This window comes from Pelodiscus sinensis, chromosome 6, assembly GCF_052426305.1.
Source record: "Pelodiscus sinensis isolate ZL-2025 chromosome 6, ASM5242630v1, whole genome shotgun sequence".
NCBI lineage: Eukaryota > Metazoa > Chordata > Testudines > Trionychidae > Pelodiscus > Pelodiscus sinensis.
In genome coordinates this window covers 126430294-126445351 of record NC_143057.1, presented here as the reverse complement: position 1 = coordinate 126445351, position 15058 = coordinate 126430294, and the positions used below count along the sequence as shown (strand labels likewise).

Here is a 15058-nt window from a genome sequence, read left to right as displayed (position 1 = left end):
TCCCTGTGGCCCACAGGACAATCAGGCCTTTCTGTGGAGAATGCCTTTCCAGCTACCCTCTGGGCCCGTGTGTCTCTCTGCTCTCTAGGATGGCCAACTTTGCCTGGGAACCCCTCCCCCATCCCTCGGCCCCCAACTCTTTCTGTGCCACCTGGGTTTGGTGCTGCCCTGCTGGCTCCTTACCTGAGGTGGGTGTCATGGGAGCAGCAGCGAGGCCGTTCATGTTCAGCGCCGCCATCTGCTGCATCTGGGCTGCTGCGAAGGCCGCCATGGGATTCAGGTAGCCCCCTTGCGCCACGGATGCCATGATCGCTGCCTGCTGCTGCATCAGCTGGAACAAAGAGAACAGGGAAAAAATATCACGCGTTCACCAGCCGGGCAACTCCGGAGAGGAGACGTTACGGTCACAAACCGGGCACGTGGGTTTCTCTATCCTACCAGCTTTTCCATCAGACCCGCCTGACTGTCCATCAGCCAGTGCTACCTGTGGCGTTGCTCCTTTTTGGTCTGAGGGGTTCTCTCTGTCACCCGCCTGGCTCTGTGCTACACTTCCCTTTGTCCAAAGCCTTAAAAACGCCATCAGCAACACACCAGACAACCCAATTTGAAGGTTTTCAACCAGTATCTGTGGGCCATGGATGGGACACACCTTGCTACGGGCATGAGATGGGAAAATGTTCATTGGTCCTAAGTCAGTGAAGTACATGTATGACCTAGGAAAACCACAGGATGGGGAGTAAAGCATTGTAGTCTCTGTTCCACCACTCGTTCACTCTGCCGCCATGACCCAGTCATTTTAAAGGAAACATCTATCTATCTATCTATCTATCTATCTATCTATCTATCTATCTATCTATCTATCTATCTATCTATCTATCTATCTATCTATCTATCTATCTATCTATCTATCTATCTATCTATCTATCTATCTATCACTATACATCCCCTGAATCTATCTAGCTGTCTGTCTACCAATAGGTAAGAATTTACATGGTCATCATTGGAGCTGATCAAAAATTTTGTGATAAGCCAGTTTTCCATTGAAACACTCAGTCTAATTGAAATAGAAATATATCATGGCAACCTGTCAATTCAGATGAATTTTTGATAGGGCTTTGGCTTACCAATTTTGATTCATTTTGTTTAGACTCCTATGTGATTTTTATTTAATATTCTAGTATATGCATGACAGTTAATATTACCTATGAAACATACGTTATAGGTAATATTTTCATTTAGTATACAAGTCTAAACAAACTGAATCAAAGTGATAAAGTCAAAACAAAATATTATTGAAATGTCATTTTTCAATGGCCCCAAGTCGTTATTCAGATTTTCGTTTTGTGGGACATGTTGGCTTTGCGCTCTGATTTGGAATGATTTTGGCCCCCAACAGGACAGAATTCCCCACGGGATGGAAACACAAGTTCCCAGCCAGGTCTAGTCATTGATTCTCACAATGAGCTGGGTCTCCCCTTGCGCTGTTCATGTTCTCTTAAGACGCGGGAGCGGAAAAATGCATGTCAATTTCTACCATTCAGGTGACTTAAGAGGAGAATTTTGATTTGGGCAGCATTTTACTTTTACTCTTCACAGGTGCAAATGAGAACACCAGGGGCCGGGCAGGGCAAATCCAGGCCTCTTGCATTTAGCAATATCTCTCTGCTTTACTCTCTGCAGAGCTATGGGAGGCCCTCCTGACTCAGCTTGCTCTTTTCTTGCCTAGTCTAGCAAAACGTCACACTCTGATGATGTAGTTTAGCACATTGGCCATACAACTCCACATTGGAAAGGAAGGACCCTTTCAAAGCCATTGCAAGGGAAGCTTTAATACAAAAAAATGTCTAGATTTTAGTTGCATCCTCACCAATATACCAGTATATATGAAAGTAGAAAACTTTATTATTTCTACAGGTGGAACCTCTCTAATCCAGAACTCTTTAGTCCGGAAACATCCGTATCTGGCATGATGTTAGTTAGCAGGACGTCCATTTATGGGTGTGGCCAAGTTTCCTATGGTCCCATAAAGTTTGTTTCCAGCCACCAGTCTTGGCTCTCAGTGTTCTGTGCTGTTATTTAGCTTTAATTTACCCCTAAATATCGTCTAAGGCCCAGTCAGCAGTGGAAGTGTTAATAATGCTCCTAGACAATATTGAACTCTTGGGGTCCAGAACCAGTTAGGTCCTGAGAGAGTCCGACTGGAGAGGTTCAATCTGTATTTTCATTGTCCTTTCTGTTAGACTAATACACTTTTATTTTTGGGTAATGTGATGGGGCCTTTTACACTTGAAATTGCTTAGGCTCTCAGCATGTCTTAATCCGGCCCTTATTGTTTATTGGTAAATTTAACAATTAAGTCGCTGCTAAATTAACCATAATCCTAAAAATATAATAGCGATCACTTCTCAATGATGAAAGTGTGTTCCCAGCGTTCAAATGCAGAGGCAGCCTTATCCAGTGGATAAACTGTGACCTAGCAGCTAAGCAGTCCCAGCTCTCCTGTGTGACCTTGGCAAGCCATTTCAAGTCTCCGTGCCTTAGTTTCCTCTGCTGTACAATGGAGAGAATGACACTTTCCTGCCTCAGTCAAAGTGCCTGGGATCTATGAAGTAAAAGTGCTGTCTGAGACCTGAATATTATTATTTCTTGCATCTCAGGGCCCAGGTGAAGGCTTCCCTTTTGATTGTTAATTACTCTTCCTTATATACTGCGTAAAACACTTTCACATTTTAATTAGTGATTTATTCTTCTTTGTAATTACTGATGGAATGATTAGACAAGGTTTTTATATTGCAGCACAATGCCAGTCCCCTTTAAGGAGCAAATTTGTTAGTCGGCATCAATTGGATTTATTCTCCAGATCAGGCGCTGAACAGGTGATTTTATTAAATACTCCAATAAAGTGAGAGAGGGAGAGGGAACGCATCCATCTTTAAACATGGATTGACTTTACCTTTGGGTGTCTACTGACCCATAGCTCATTTTCCAGGCTGGATATTTATACTTTTGGCTGGCTGAGGACAGAGCTTGCTCCATGGCTGGTTATGTAAGTGATGGCTGAGGTCCAGGCTCTGCTTAATACTGCTGTTCAAATTAATATTTCTCAGAGGTAAGGAGCCTCTCAAGGGCTGGAGGGGAGCTGAGTCTAGGTTGACTCTCGCCGGCTGCATTAGATGTTCCCATTAGGTCTCCGAAGTATGTCAGAGCTGGGAATACTTTTTGTGACATGTGTGTAAAGTGTTCGCAGTGGTTCATCTGCAGAGAAGCTACCAGTCTACCGCCTCCTGGGGCTAAATTGTCTCCTTGAATGATACAGCTTTAAGAACATAGGAACGGCCAGACTGGGACAGACCAAAGGTCCATCTAGCCCAGTGTCCTGTCTGCCCACAGTGGCCAATGTTAGGTGCCTCAGAAGGAGTGAACAGAACAAGGAATCCTCAAATGATCCCTCTCCTGTCACCTATTCCCAGCCTCTGACAAACAGAAGCTGGGGACACCATTCCTACTCATCCTGGCTAATAAGTATTGATGGATCTACCTTCCATGAATGTATCTAGTTTTTGAACCTTGTTAAAGTCCTGGTCTTCACAACGTCCTCTGGCAAGGAGTTCCACAGGTTGACTATGTGCTGTGTGAAAAAACAACAACTTCCTTTTGTTTATTTTAAACCTGTTACCTATTAATTTCAGTTGATGACCCCTAGTTCTTATGTTATGGGAACAAGTACATAACTTTTCCTTATTCACTTTCTCCATACCTGTCTTGATTTTATAGGCCTCCCTCATATACCCCCTTAGTCTCCTCTTTTGTTTTGGTGCCGAAGGTTTCTGGTTCTTATACTACTGGTGACCTATGAGGGAGGTATAATAATATTTGCTCATAATCCTGGTTAAGACAATGGACTGTGACTCTGCAGTCACTCTCTACACTGGAACTCTGCCTCACACACCATAAATGACCTTGGTCAAGTCATTTAACCTCATTGGGACTCAGTTCCCCATCTGTAAAATGGAGACAATGATCCTTCCTTTGTTTTATCTGGATTGTCCAACTTTTAGACCAACGACAATCTTGCTGCTACCATAATGCAATGACGAGTCACGCTGTTTCAACCACAATCCCTGTTGTGCATGCTGCATGTTAGTTGTTTGAGAACAGCACATTCCGTGCTACAACGAACTGACTGTAGGACGTAACCTCTTGTTGCAATTCCTGACACGTCCAAGAGCTGTTCACAGTTCTTTCAAACATTATGGGGGTTCAGAATGATCTCCTGACTTGCTCTTGGCTTGTCAACAGGCTCACACATGCGCAGTGGGAAATGCATGTGCAGTGGCATGATACCGTGCAAGGTTGAGGCATGTAGAATTTTGCAGCATACTATTATTATTCTATCCCTGTTACACCTGTCCACAGACACAAATGGCATTTTCCTCTCTGCACTCGTGTGAACACTGAGGGGCTCCTCACCTGCCGATTATGGTTACATACCCCATGGACATCCTACGCTCCCACCGATTGTAGTGGCATGGTCATGTAACGGTGTCTGCACGGCTGCAGTGGTGGTGGTGTAGAATGGGAACAGAGCTGGTTACATTGAACTCATACTTAGAGATGTAGAGTGGTCCAGTGGTTGGAGCCCTCATCTAGTACTCAGAAGGGCTACGATCGCGTTTCTGCAATGCCACAGATGGCCAGTGTGATCTTGGGCAAGTCACTTAATGCAATGTCTGCACACTGTGGCAATGCAGCTGTGCAGACATGGCCAGTACAGACACTGGGGTAGGTAATCCATCTCTTTGAGAGGCAAAAGGCTTCTTCTGTAGTCCTAACCATGACTACAGAGGTAGCCCCGACATTTTTCACAGCCCTGAGAGCCACATAGCTAGGTCAATCTGAATTTTAAGTGCAGACAAGGCCTAAATCTCTCTGGGTATGTCTATACTAGCCCCCTAGTTCGAACTAGGGAGGCTAATGGAGGCATTCAAAGTTGCAAATCAAGCCCGGGATTTAAATATCCCGCACTTGATTTGCATCTTCCTGGCCGGTCGCCATTTTTTGAAATTTACAAGTCTGGACTAACTGCCCGTGTCTACACGTGGCAGGGACCTGGTAGTTTGAAATAAAGACCTGGTTCAAATTACCTGTTAAACCTCATTCCATATGGAACCTCATTCCATATTTAAATCCCAGGCTTGATGTGCAACTTCAAATGCCTACATTAGCCTCCCTAGTTCGAGCTAGGGGGCTAGTGTAGACATACCCTCTGTGCCTTAGTTTCCTACCTATGTGATGGAGACTATAACCTTGCCCTGCCTCTAGAGGGTAACCGGGAGGAGAAATGCACTGAAGATTGTGACATGCTCCGATCGGAAGACGGGGACAGCAGGAATGTCTCTTCCATAGAAAAAAATGGAAAAATAAAAGGTTCATGTCGGAAGACAAAGTCGAAATGTTGAAATTTCCCTCTGTATGGGAAATTCTGGCAAAAACTGCTGCTAGCAATTGTTTCATTGGCAGATGGTCCCAATGAAATGCTACTTGGGATCGGAAACGCCAAGGCTCCTGGATAATTGATGGCTCCAGAGATGCAGAGGTCCTAGGAACCTTGGCTTCCACTTCAATTCACGCAAGCTCACACTTCTGAGAGTCAGGTTCCTACACAGCCCCTTACTCCAGTGCGCTCTGGGTATCGACAGCACTGCAGCAAAGCTAGGAAAGCTCCCCCAGGCCTGCCCCTCAAGCTTGGGAAAGGCTGCCCCTTAACACCCACAAAACTAACCCACTGTCTACCTTCAAATCTGTCCTGGAAACTCTCCATTGCTCTGATGCCTACCAGAGGCTCAGCAGGCCTTGTCCCTTATCTTATACTTGGGCTATGCTCTGTGGGGCAAAGGGTGTCTGTTCCATGTTTGTACAGCTCCTGGCACAATGCGGGTTTGGGCCATGACTGGAGCTCCTAGTTCCTGTGACTATGCAAATAAATAGTAACAATAATGAACGATAACTTAAATTTCCTGCATGGTTCCTCCTCACTTCCTATCCTGAGCCATTTTACAGTGTTGCTGGCTGCTGTTAAGCAGTTCCTGTGATTTCAATCCAGTGATGGCTTCCTCTTATGCCAGTTGAAACCTTTCCTCTGCCCAGTGAATTACGATGGGCAAAGTAATCTCCCAGAGGAGACTGAACAAACATTTCTTTTCTATTCACTTGTTTATCACTTTTATTTAGCTTTCTTGGCTGAAATCTGGCAGGGTTGTTCTCCGCCCAGGAGCCAATTTTTCAAGAACCTCTGAGCCAACTGATGGGTCAGGCCATATCTTCACTACACAGAAGATCACTGCTGTGGCGGTCGATCTTCCGGAGTTTGATTTAGTGGGTCTAGTAAAGACCCTCCAAATCAAACTCAGATAGTGCCCCTCTTGGCGTTGGTACTCCTGCTCCTCGTGAGGAGTAAAGGAAGCTGACAGGAGTATTTGCTCCTGTCACCCTCCCACTGTGGAGACCGCAAAGAAACTCATATGAAGGTACATTGATGCCAGCGATGTAATTAATGTGGCTGGAGTTGTGTATCTTAATTTGAAGGGAAAAGGTGACCCACATATGGCTGCAGAGAGACAAGATGGGTGAGGCAATAGCCTCTCCCAAACAGAAGTTGGTCCAATAAAAGCTATGACTTCACCTTCCTTTTGTCTCAAATATCCTGGGACCGACATGGCTACAAACACACGGAACATACCAAGAGGGTGATGACATAATCAAGAATGAAGGTGGCAGCAATAATACACTCTTCCAGGATACTATAAGGCTGTGTCTAGACTGGCCAGTTTTTCCGGAAAATCAGTCGCTTTTCCGGAAAAACTTGCCAGCTGTCTACACTGGCTGCTTGAATTTCCGCAAAAGCACTGACGATCTCATGTAAGATTGTCCGTGTTCTTGCGGAAACACTATGCTGCTCCCGTTCGGGCAAAAGTCCTTTTGCGCAAAACTTTTGCGCTAAAGGGCCAGTGTAGACAGCTCAGATTTGTTTTCCACAAAAAAGCCCCGATTGCGAAAATGGCGATGGGGGCTTTTTTGCGGAAAAGTGCGTCTAGATTGGCACGGACGCTTTTCCACAAAAAGTGCTTTTGTGGAAAAGCGTCCGTGGCAATCTAGACGCTCTTTTCCGAAAATGCTTTTAATGGAAAACTTTTCCATTAAAAGCATTTCCGGAAAATCATGCCAATCTAGACGTAGCTCAACAGTTCACAACTTAGTCTGTACTCTCTTAGCTTGACGGTGTTCGATGGCAGACACTTGAAATTGGACAGCAAGAGTTCCTAGGTTGCACTACACCTTGCAGGTGGCCTGGTGGAAATTGGTTGGGATTTGTCTGCGTTAAAAGATGCTTTTTGCAGAAGCCAGCTAGATTTCATAACACATTCTCCTACCGGTCTGCCAGGGTTCTGTTAGGGCCTGCACAGAGCCCCCTCACTAATGCATTGCATAAACGTCGCTGATTACTATGAATTATTTGTAATACAATAGCACCTACAAGCTACCGCTGGGATCATGGCTTTATTATGCAAAGTACTGCATAAACCCACAGTGAGAGGCAGCGCCTGGCCCAAAGAGCTTACAAAACAGACGCGACAGACAGAGAGTGAGAGAAAGGAAGTATTATTATCCCTGTTTTCCAGGTGGGGAGCCAAGGCACACAGAGACTGAATGCCTGGCCCAAAGTCACACAAAAAGTCCTTCCTAGCCAACATGGAAATTGACAAAGGGAAGAGAGCTACCGAAAAGCATAGCGGAGGATCAAGACATACACATATTATTATCTAGCATGGCCCAACGTTTTGCTTGTTCCGTGTTCTTATTCTTTTGCTCCCAGCTAGCACTAACCACCTCCAAAGTGCTACATAAACACTTCACTAAGTACTGGTAACCCACGCGGCATCCGTATGAGGGAGCCAGGGAGCCAGGGAGCCAGGTAAATACCGTCAGGATCTAGCTAGTCTTTATGCCCACCGATCCGCTCCCTCTGCATTAGAATGGCAGAACTGTGTGACGTAGGCAGGGCTGGCCAAATACAAGTACAGACCAACTTGGCTACCCCCTGAAGCTATCCAAATACAATTAATCAAATAATTCCACCCATTTTTGTGAGATATACATATATTAGACAGGTTTCCCCCGTCCTTAGAGCTCGCAGAATAATGAGTGAATATTCTAACTGAATCATTTCATGAAGTCTTTTGAAATAAAAGTCGATGGAATCATTTCCCCCTCGTTATTCACCCCGGTCGCATCATGGATCTGACATTCTTAGACATGATTCTCCTTTCATTCACCTGGGTGGGGCCTGAGCTTCCAAATCAAAGGGCTAAAAGTTCTAGCGGTACATTTTTCCCTCACACTGCACAGTCTGCAGCCGGCTGAAATCTCTACAGTCCTGGGTGATGGGCGATTTGGGGACCTGGGAGTCATTGACAGTAAATGACTCACCTAAGATGAAGCAGAAAAATCAAAGTGCCCTGCCTCGCCCCCAGTGCCATTCTTAGCCTGTAAACCCACGCTTTGTGGCTACGTCTAAACTGGCATGATTTTCCGGAAATGCTTTTAACATTAAAAGTTTTCCATTAAAAGCATTCTCGGAAAAGAGCGTCTAGATTGGCAGGATGCTTTTCCGCAAAAGCACTTTTTGCAGAAGAGCATCCATGGCCAAACTAGATGCGCTTTTCCGCAAAAAAGCCCTGATCGCCATTTTTGCGATCGGGGCTTTTTTGTGGAAAAGAAATCACTGCTGTCTACACTGGCCTTTTGGCACAAAAGTCTTTCGGAAAAAGACCTTTGCCCGAACAGGAGCAGCATGGTATTTCCACAAAAAGCACTGATTTCTTACAGTAGGAAGTCAGTGCTTTTGCGGAAATTCAAGCGGCCAGTGTAGACAGCTGGCAAGTTTTTCCGGAAAAGTGGCTGATTTTCCGGAAAAACTGGCCAGTCTAGACACAGCCTGTCTGTGCGGCAAAATCTGGTTATGACTCTGGTCTGGAATTTAGCCAGGACAAACACTCATGTGTCATTTTTATGCAAACTTGATAGATGGCTTTGTTCTCATTTTAAATATATATATTTTTTAAAATAAATAATGCAATCTGTGGCTGTCACCCTCCAGGGACGCCCTCTTTTTGTGCTGGCTTTTCTGTATTGTCCCAGCCGTCTTTCCTGCCCTTTTTGGTTGATCTGCAAATGATTTCCGATCTGCTTGGTGGGGGGCAGCAGTATATGGGGATCTCTAAGGTCTTAGCGTCTTCTTAATTCAGACATATAAGAGCGAAACTAACTCTGGTATGGTAGCTAATCTGGACTGGATCTCTAGTAGTGCGTTTAATAGGCTGATTTCTATTACAGATGGCTTAGATGCGGCGCAGTGTGCATGCTGCTGAAGTATCAAATAAAATAAATAATTTCCCACTGATGGAGGGAGGGCTGGTTAAATGGGGTGAGAAGATTCAGGTGGGACACAAACACCCAAGAGGTCTGTGGAGTAAAAGCTTTTGTCAAGCGGTGGCACTTGGCTCTTATGATATTGTTAGCAAAGAGAGGCTGATGCAATTTTCTGTCCCTGGAGTGACAAGGACATCTGTGTCATTAGGACCAGCTCCATGGTCATGCCCTTGCCCGATGCCCCATGAGGACGGGGACACAAAAGCCAGGTGTGGAAGAGAGCTGGAACCTTCACGTCCCAGCATAGCGGTCACAGAAAGGGTGCAGCCTGGCTAAGTGATGTGTCTCACTTCCCTTGACCCTTCAGAAGACGCTCCAAAGGGACCTAAGCCAACTCCCTTGAAGCCAGTGCAAAATCTCCCATTTCTTCGAGAGCGCAGAATGAGGCCCAAGGCTCACCTCCAACGGCATCGCAAGGAGGCAAGGCTGCGGGTATAACTTCAGTCTCCAGACCCTTATCCAGACCCACTGAGGTATTAATATTGTCTGTGGTAGCATCTACTGGTCCCCCACCAAGATGGTGGCTGCACAATGCTGTCCCTAACCTAAGGGCCTTCCAATCTGAATAAGGATTGTCATCACCATTTTGTGGCTGGGAGAAATGAGGAATAAAGTGAGATTAAATGATCTGACCAAGGCTACACTGGAAGTCGGTGGCGGAGCCAGGGAATGATCCCCTGTGCCCGGAGTGCCGGACATTTTAGGCCAAGCTTCTTTTTATTTTAGCTGGAGCCTTCCATCCAGGCAGCAGGCTGAGCTCTTAAATGTACCTAGCATCTTCACACTAGACTAAAACTCCCCCTTCTCTCTTTTTCTATCGCTCTCTCTATCTCTCTGGCTGGTATTTCTAAGGTGCCAATCACCCTAGTATCTAAGAGCTGGCAGTCCGATGTGGATGAACCAGGACCGACGGGACACCTCCCAGCCTGAGCACGTCACTCTCTTTCTTTTGTGTGTGATGCGGCGATGAAACAGATAGAGAGAGGCAGAGATGGCTCAGCTGATTGAGAGACGGGCTCCCAGCGACTCTCAGATATGCAGACACCACACAGAAATGTGATCCTGTCACTCAGGCAGCTCGGAAGTCCCCGGGTAATTGGTGTCACCAGCTTGTCAGAGCTGAGGGGCTGAGTTCAAAAACGTATCCCTCCTCTCCTCCGGAACTTATTTACCAGAAAAAGAGGGCCAGGCCCAATTCTACTCCCTCTGAAGTAGATGAAAAAACATCCATTGGGTGCAAGCAGGAGGAGGCTCAGTAAATCTTCCTCTTTCTTTAGAGATAAATCCTCACTCAAGCGTCTTCCCAGCCTAATCTCCTTGGCTTGCTGCAGGGGAAAATGGATCTATGGGAATGCTTGCTGTTAAAAGTAAAGGGCCAGACTCCGCTGTCAGGTACGTTGATGTAAATCCAGAGGGATTCAGTCACCCCTGAAGTCCCTTTCCAGCTACGGCAAGGCACACTGAAGATGAGCCCCTGAGCATGGGCATTGTCTGTTGCAGCAACCCTGGTATAAATATAGATTCCACTCCTGCTGCAGCCAAGAGAGTTACAGTAGGATCTGGTCACCTCTGAAATTATCCACACTTCTGCTTGGCAGACTTTGCCCAATACAAGGCAATGGAATGTTTTCAGGGAGGGAGGGAGAGAGAGAAAGTCTGGGTTCGAAGAAAGAAAGAAAGAAAGAAAGAAAGAAAGAAAGAAAGAAAGAAAGAAAGAAAGAAAGAAAGGAAATGGTTCTGCTTTGACTTGCTTTGGGAAGTAACAATTGAATCTCTCTACCTGTCAGCTCTCAGGGTTCACCTAGACTGAGGCACTATTTCAGGATATCAGAAGTATCCCGAAATAGCAACGCCGCATCTTTAAATGTGCCCGCTATTTCCCGATATAGCGAGCGTGCTATTCCGGCGTCCCTGTAACCTTTGCTCCACGAGGGTTAAGGGATTTATCGGAATAGTGCCTTATTTTGAAATTTGGCACTGTCTACACAGCGCCAAATTTCAAAATGAGCTCTTTCGACTTAGACGCAGAATAGGCTCCGCAGTTTGTGTAGCGCAAATTGCGTAGCTTATTCCGACAGACGGGTGCTGTCTAGACACACTCATAGAGATGCTTCTCCTTGGCCCACATTTCTTGCAGGTCTGTTCCCCAGCTGATACCTGTACACAAGGGGTCACTAAGGCAGCACCTGCCAGCTGGGATGCCCCAAGGTGTCGGACACAGCTTGTCCTCCCTTTGGCCTGGCCGCAGGGGGATCAGTGCTTTCCCCTGCAGACTGAGAGGCCGGATCCATGCAGCCAGGCTGGGGGAAGGGGCTTCGTTCGTGTGGGGAGAGGAGCTGGGAAGGGTGGCTGAGTCTCTCCTCTCCTAACAACTAGGGAATAAAACAAACAGGAGACGGGGCACAAAAGGGGAGTTCAGTGGATGGGGGAGGAGTGAGAAAGAGCAGCTGTGCACTCCTGAGATGAGGCAGGGGTCATTTCTTGGGGCTTCCAGGATGTTTTTAGAAAGCTAAAGTGGGGCACATCGTTCTGCATTCGGTGGCACTGTGTGCAGGAGCGGCCCTAGACGAGCTGCCGGCAACAGACGCCCTAGGCGAAACGCGCCATCAGCGCCCCCGCCTCCAAAGCCCTCAACGGCCGTTTATCTTGGCACTCTAGGCGACGCCTCGTTCACCTCTATTGATTGTATGTAAAACAGAGAAACCCCGCTATGGAGAACCACCCTGCACCGGGCAGTTATGTCAGGGTGACTGCACTGCTCAGGGGTGCGGATTTTCACAGTGTAGTGAGACAGCTTGGCTCCCTTCTGACCAGGAAGGGGAAGACCACCCCAAGCCTGCCCCGCCCCCAGGAAGCAGAGGGGTGGGGCCAGAAGTATAAAGGCTGGAGCTGAGAGCCCCGTTGAGTGCCAACCGCTGGCGTCTCCTTCGAGTTCCTGAGGTGAGAGGCCGGCACGCACCTCCAGGAAAAGGGGACTGGCCAGGACCACGGCCGATCCCAGCCCCAGGCCCAGCTAGAGGCTTCATTCCCTGAAGCTGGCGCGTATTGCAGCCTTGGTACCCGCTGAGCCTGCGTTGGTTTCCCGTTCCTGGACCAAACGCCTTCATGCACAACCTGAGCATAGGCCGAGCTCACTTGAATTGTTTGCTGCCCTGCCCTGATCTAGGGCCTGGGTCTATTGACTCTTTGCTCAGCCTGAATGCAGGCCCAAGCCCCTGCATTAGTGGTTGCCTCACTCTGAACCTGTTCTGCCTGGTTGTGGTGTTTCCACCAGAGAATTCAAGAGCCAGAGGGAAAAGCGGAATATTTTATTAGAGGTCTGTCTACGCTGGCTGAAAACAGTGATTTTGGGAAAGCAAACCAAGAAAATATTAAGGAGAGGTCGGAGGTTAACAGATAAACCCTTTCACAGCAGCTACAACTGAAGAGGGAGTTAACCCTCACCACAGGTATACTGAGAGCAAAGAAGCCCAAACTGGAGAGACAACAGCACCTAGAGCAACCTGGCAATCTTGAAATACCTGACTCTAGTTTAGAAACTGTAAGCAGTGAGTTGACTGTTAAAAGTCATTATCATAAAGCCCCCGAGGCAAGGAGAGAGGAATGCTCAGGCAAAGAGGGACAAATTCCAGCCGACATGCACAAGGTGTGGAAAAAGTTATATCCCAAGAGATGATGCATGTTCAGCCACGGGCACACAGCTGCATAACTAATGCATGAAATATGGACATTTTGCAGCTGTTTGCGGCACCAAAGCAGTCAGCAAGTTGACTCGTATTACAGACAATCAAGACCCTTTTTTCCAGGGGTCTATCACTTACGATGACATAAAGCTTGCCTGCAGAGTGAAACTGACTATTTGTGGCATGACTATTGACTTTAAAAGGGACACTTCTGAAAGGCGATCCAATACAAATCACTGAAAGAGACAACGTTGAACCACAGAGTGTACGCACGCCTCACAGGATTACTATCCCATTACTTCATAGGACTTAAGGAGAATATATTGGACTGGAAGAATGGAGAAAATTTCTGAGCCTACAGTGTGATCTGCCCCAGTGGTACCAGTGAAATAGAAAAATGGAAAAATACGAACCTTTGTGGATTTTAAAAGACTGTGGGGAACCCCCCCATAACCTCCCAACTTTGGACGACTGCCTCCCAAAGTAAATGGAGTTACAGTATTTTCTGAGTTCAATGCTTCATTAGATTCTGGCAAATTCCTTAAACCAAAGAAAGTGCTAACCTGACTACATTCATCACACCGTTTGGGAGCTTTTGCTTTTGAAGATTACCTGGTGGGATTACCACTACTTTTCCAGGTACATAGAAATAATGTATTGGAAGAAAAAAAATATGTTGAAGTGTAATTGAGAAACTAAAGTGCACTTTTGCTCCTTTCAATATTTCAGACCAACTAGTGACAGACAACAGACCACAATTTCCTGCAGTAGAATTTAAGTCATTCTGAATGAAATATGATTTTGATAATACACCTCGGAGCCCACATTATCCACAAGTGAATGGACATATTGAGAGAGTTGTAAAGATAACCAAGGCAATCCTACAGCAGGAAGACCATGGCTTGCTCTTCTCAACTACAGATCAGCACCAATACCAGCCACTCAATATAGTTCAAAATAACTCTCGATGGGAACACAACCCAGAACTACTCTTTCAATGTGGTGCAAAAATCTCTCTCTAATGTGGCCAGACATGCAGAAAGCAGCCGAATTGGATAAGAAGGCTAAAAGTGCTCATGAATACTTTTACAACAGACATCATTCAGAGAACTGTTGGGTCTGAAACCTGGTGACTGTGTACATGTCAAACTGGATGGAGAAAAAGGATAGACAACTTCAGCTGTTGTAAAGAAAAGGAATTCAAGTGCCCAGATAATGTGATTAAGACCGACAGTGGAGAGCTCAACAGAAACTGTCAACATCTACAGTTATTCACCAGAAAAAAAGAATCAACAGAGCAAGGTCTCTAGATGGCAGATGCAGAGTAAGCTGTCATGGGATAAGAGGGAATGTTCTCCCATGGACTGATAACCGGAAAGATAGGAAACAAAGGGTAGGAATAAATGGTCAGTTTTCAGAATGGAGAGAGGTAACTAGTGGTGTCCCAGAGGGGTCTGTACTGGGACCAATCCTATTCAACATATTCATAAATGATCTGAAAAATGGGGTAAAGAGTAAGGTGGCATAGTTTGCAGATGATACTAAACTGCTCAAGATAGTGAAGTCCAAAGCAGACTGTGAAGAGCTTCAAAAGGACCTCACAAAATGGCAGATGAATTTTAATGTTAATAAATGCAAAGTAATGCACATTGGAAAACTTCATCCCAAATATACAGGCAGTCCCCGGGTTATGTACAAGATAGGGACTGGACTGTAGGTTTGTTCTTAAGTTGAATTTATATGTAAGTCGGAACTGGTACATATTGTAGAAGAAACTCTAGCCAAACATTTCTCCAGAGCTCAGTTTTATTCTCCCACACCTCACTTCCCTCAATCCTTTATTCTCAAGCTGAGGTGTCTGCTGAGAAAAGCCGCTCCGCGTCTCC

At 46.1% G+C, this 15058-nt stretch overlaps 1 protein-coding gene across 9 annotated transcripts in view; it reads right to left on the bottom strand.

Annotated features, from left to right (window-relative positions):
- The window catches only part of CELF4 (CUGBP Elav-like family member 4), a 1004675-nt gene that overhangs the window by 144838 nt on the left and 844779 nt on the right, over positions 1–15058 (bottom strand). For all 9 annotated transcript variants that reach the window (XM_075932764.2, XM_089779469.1, XM_075932765.2 and 6 more), the window contains exon 7: positions 184–331. In XM_075932764.2, the coding sequence (XP_075788879.1) occupies positions 184–331 (148 nt within the window). The remainder of the gene's footprint in view (positions 1–183; positions 332–15058) is intronic.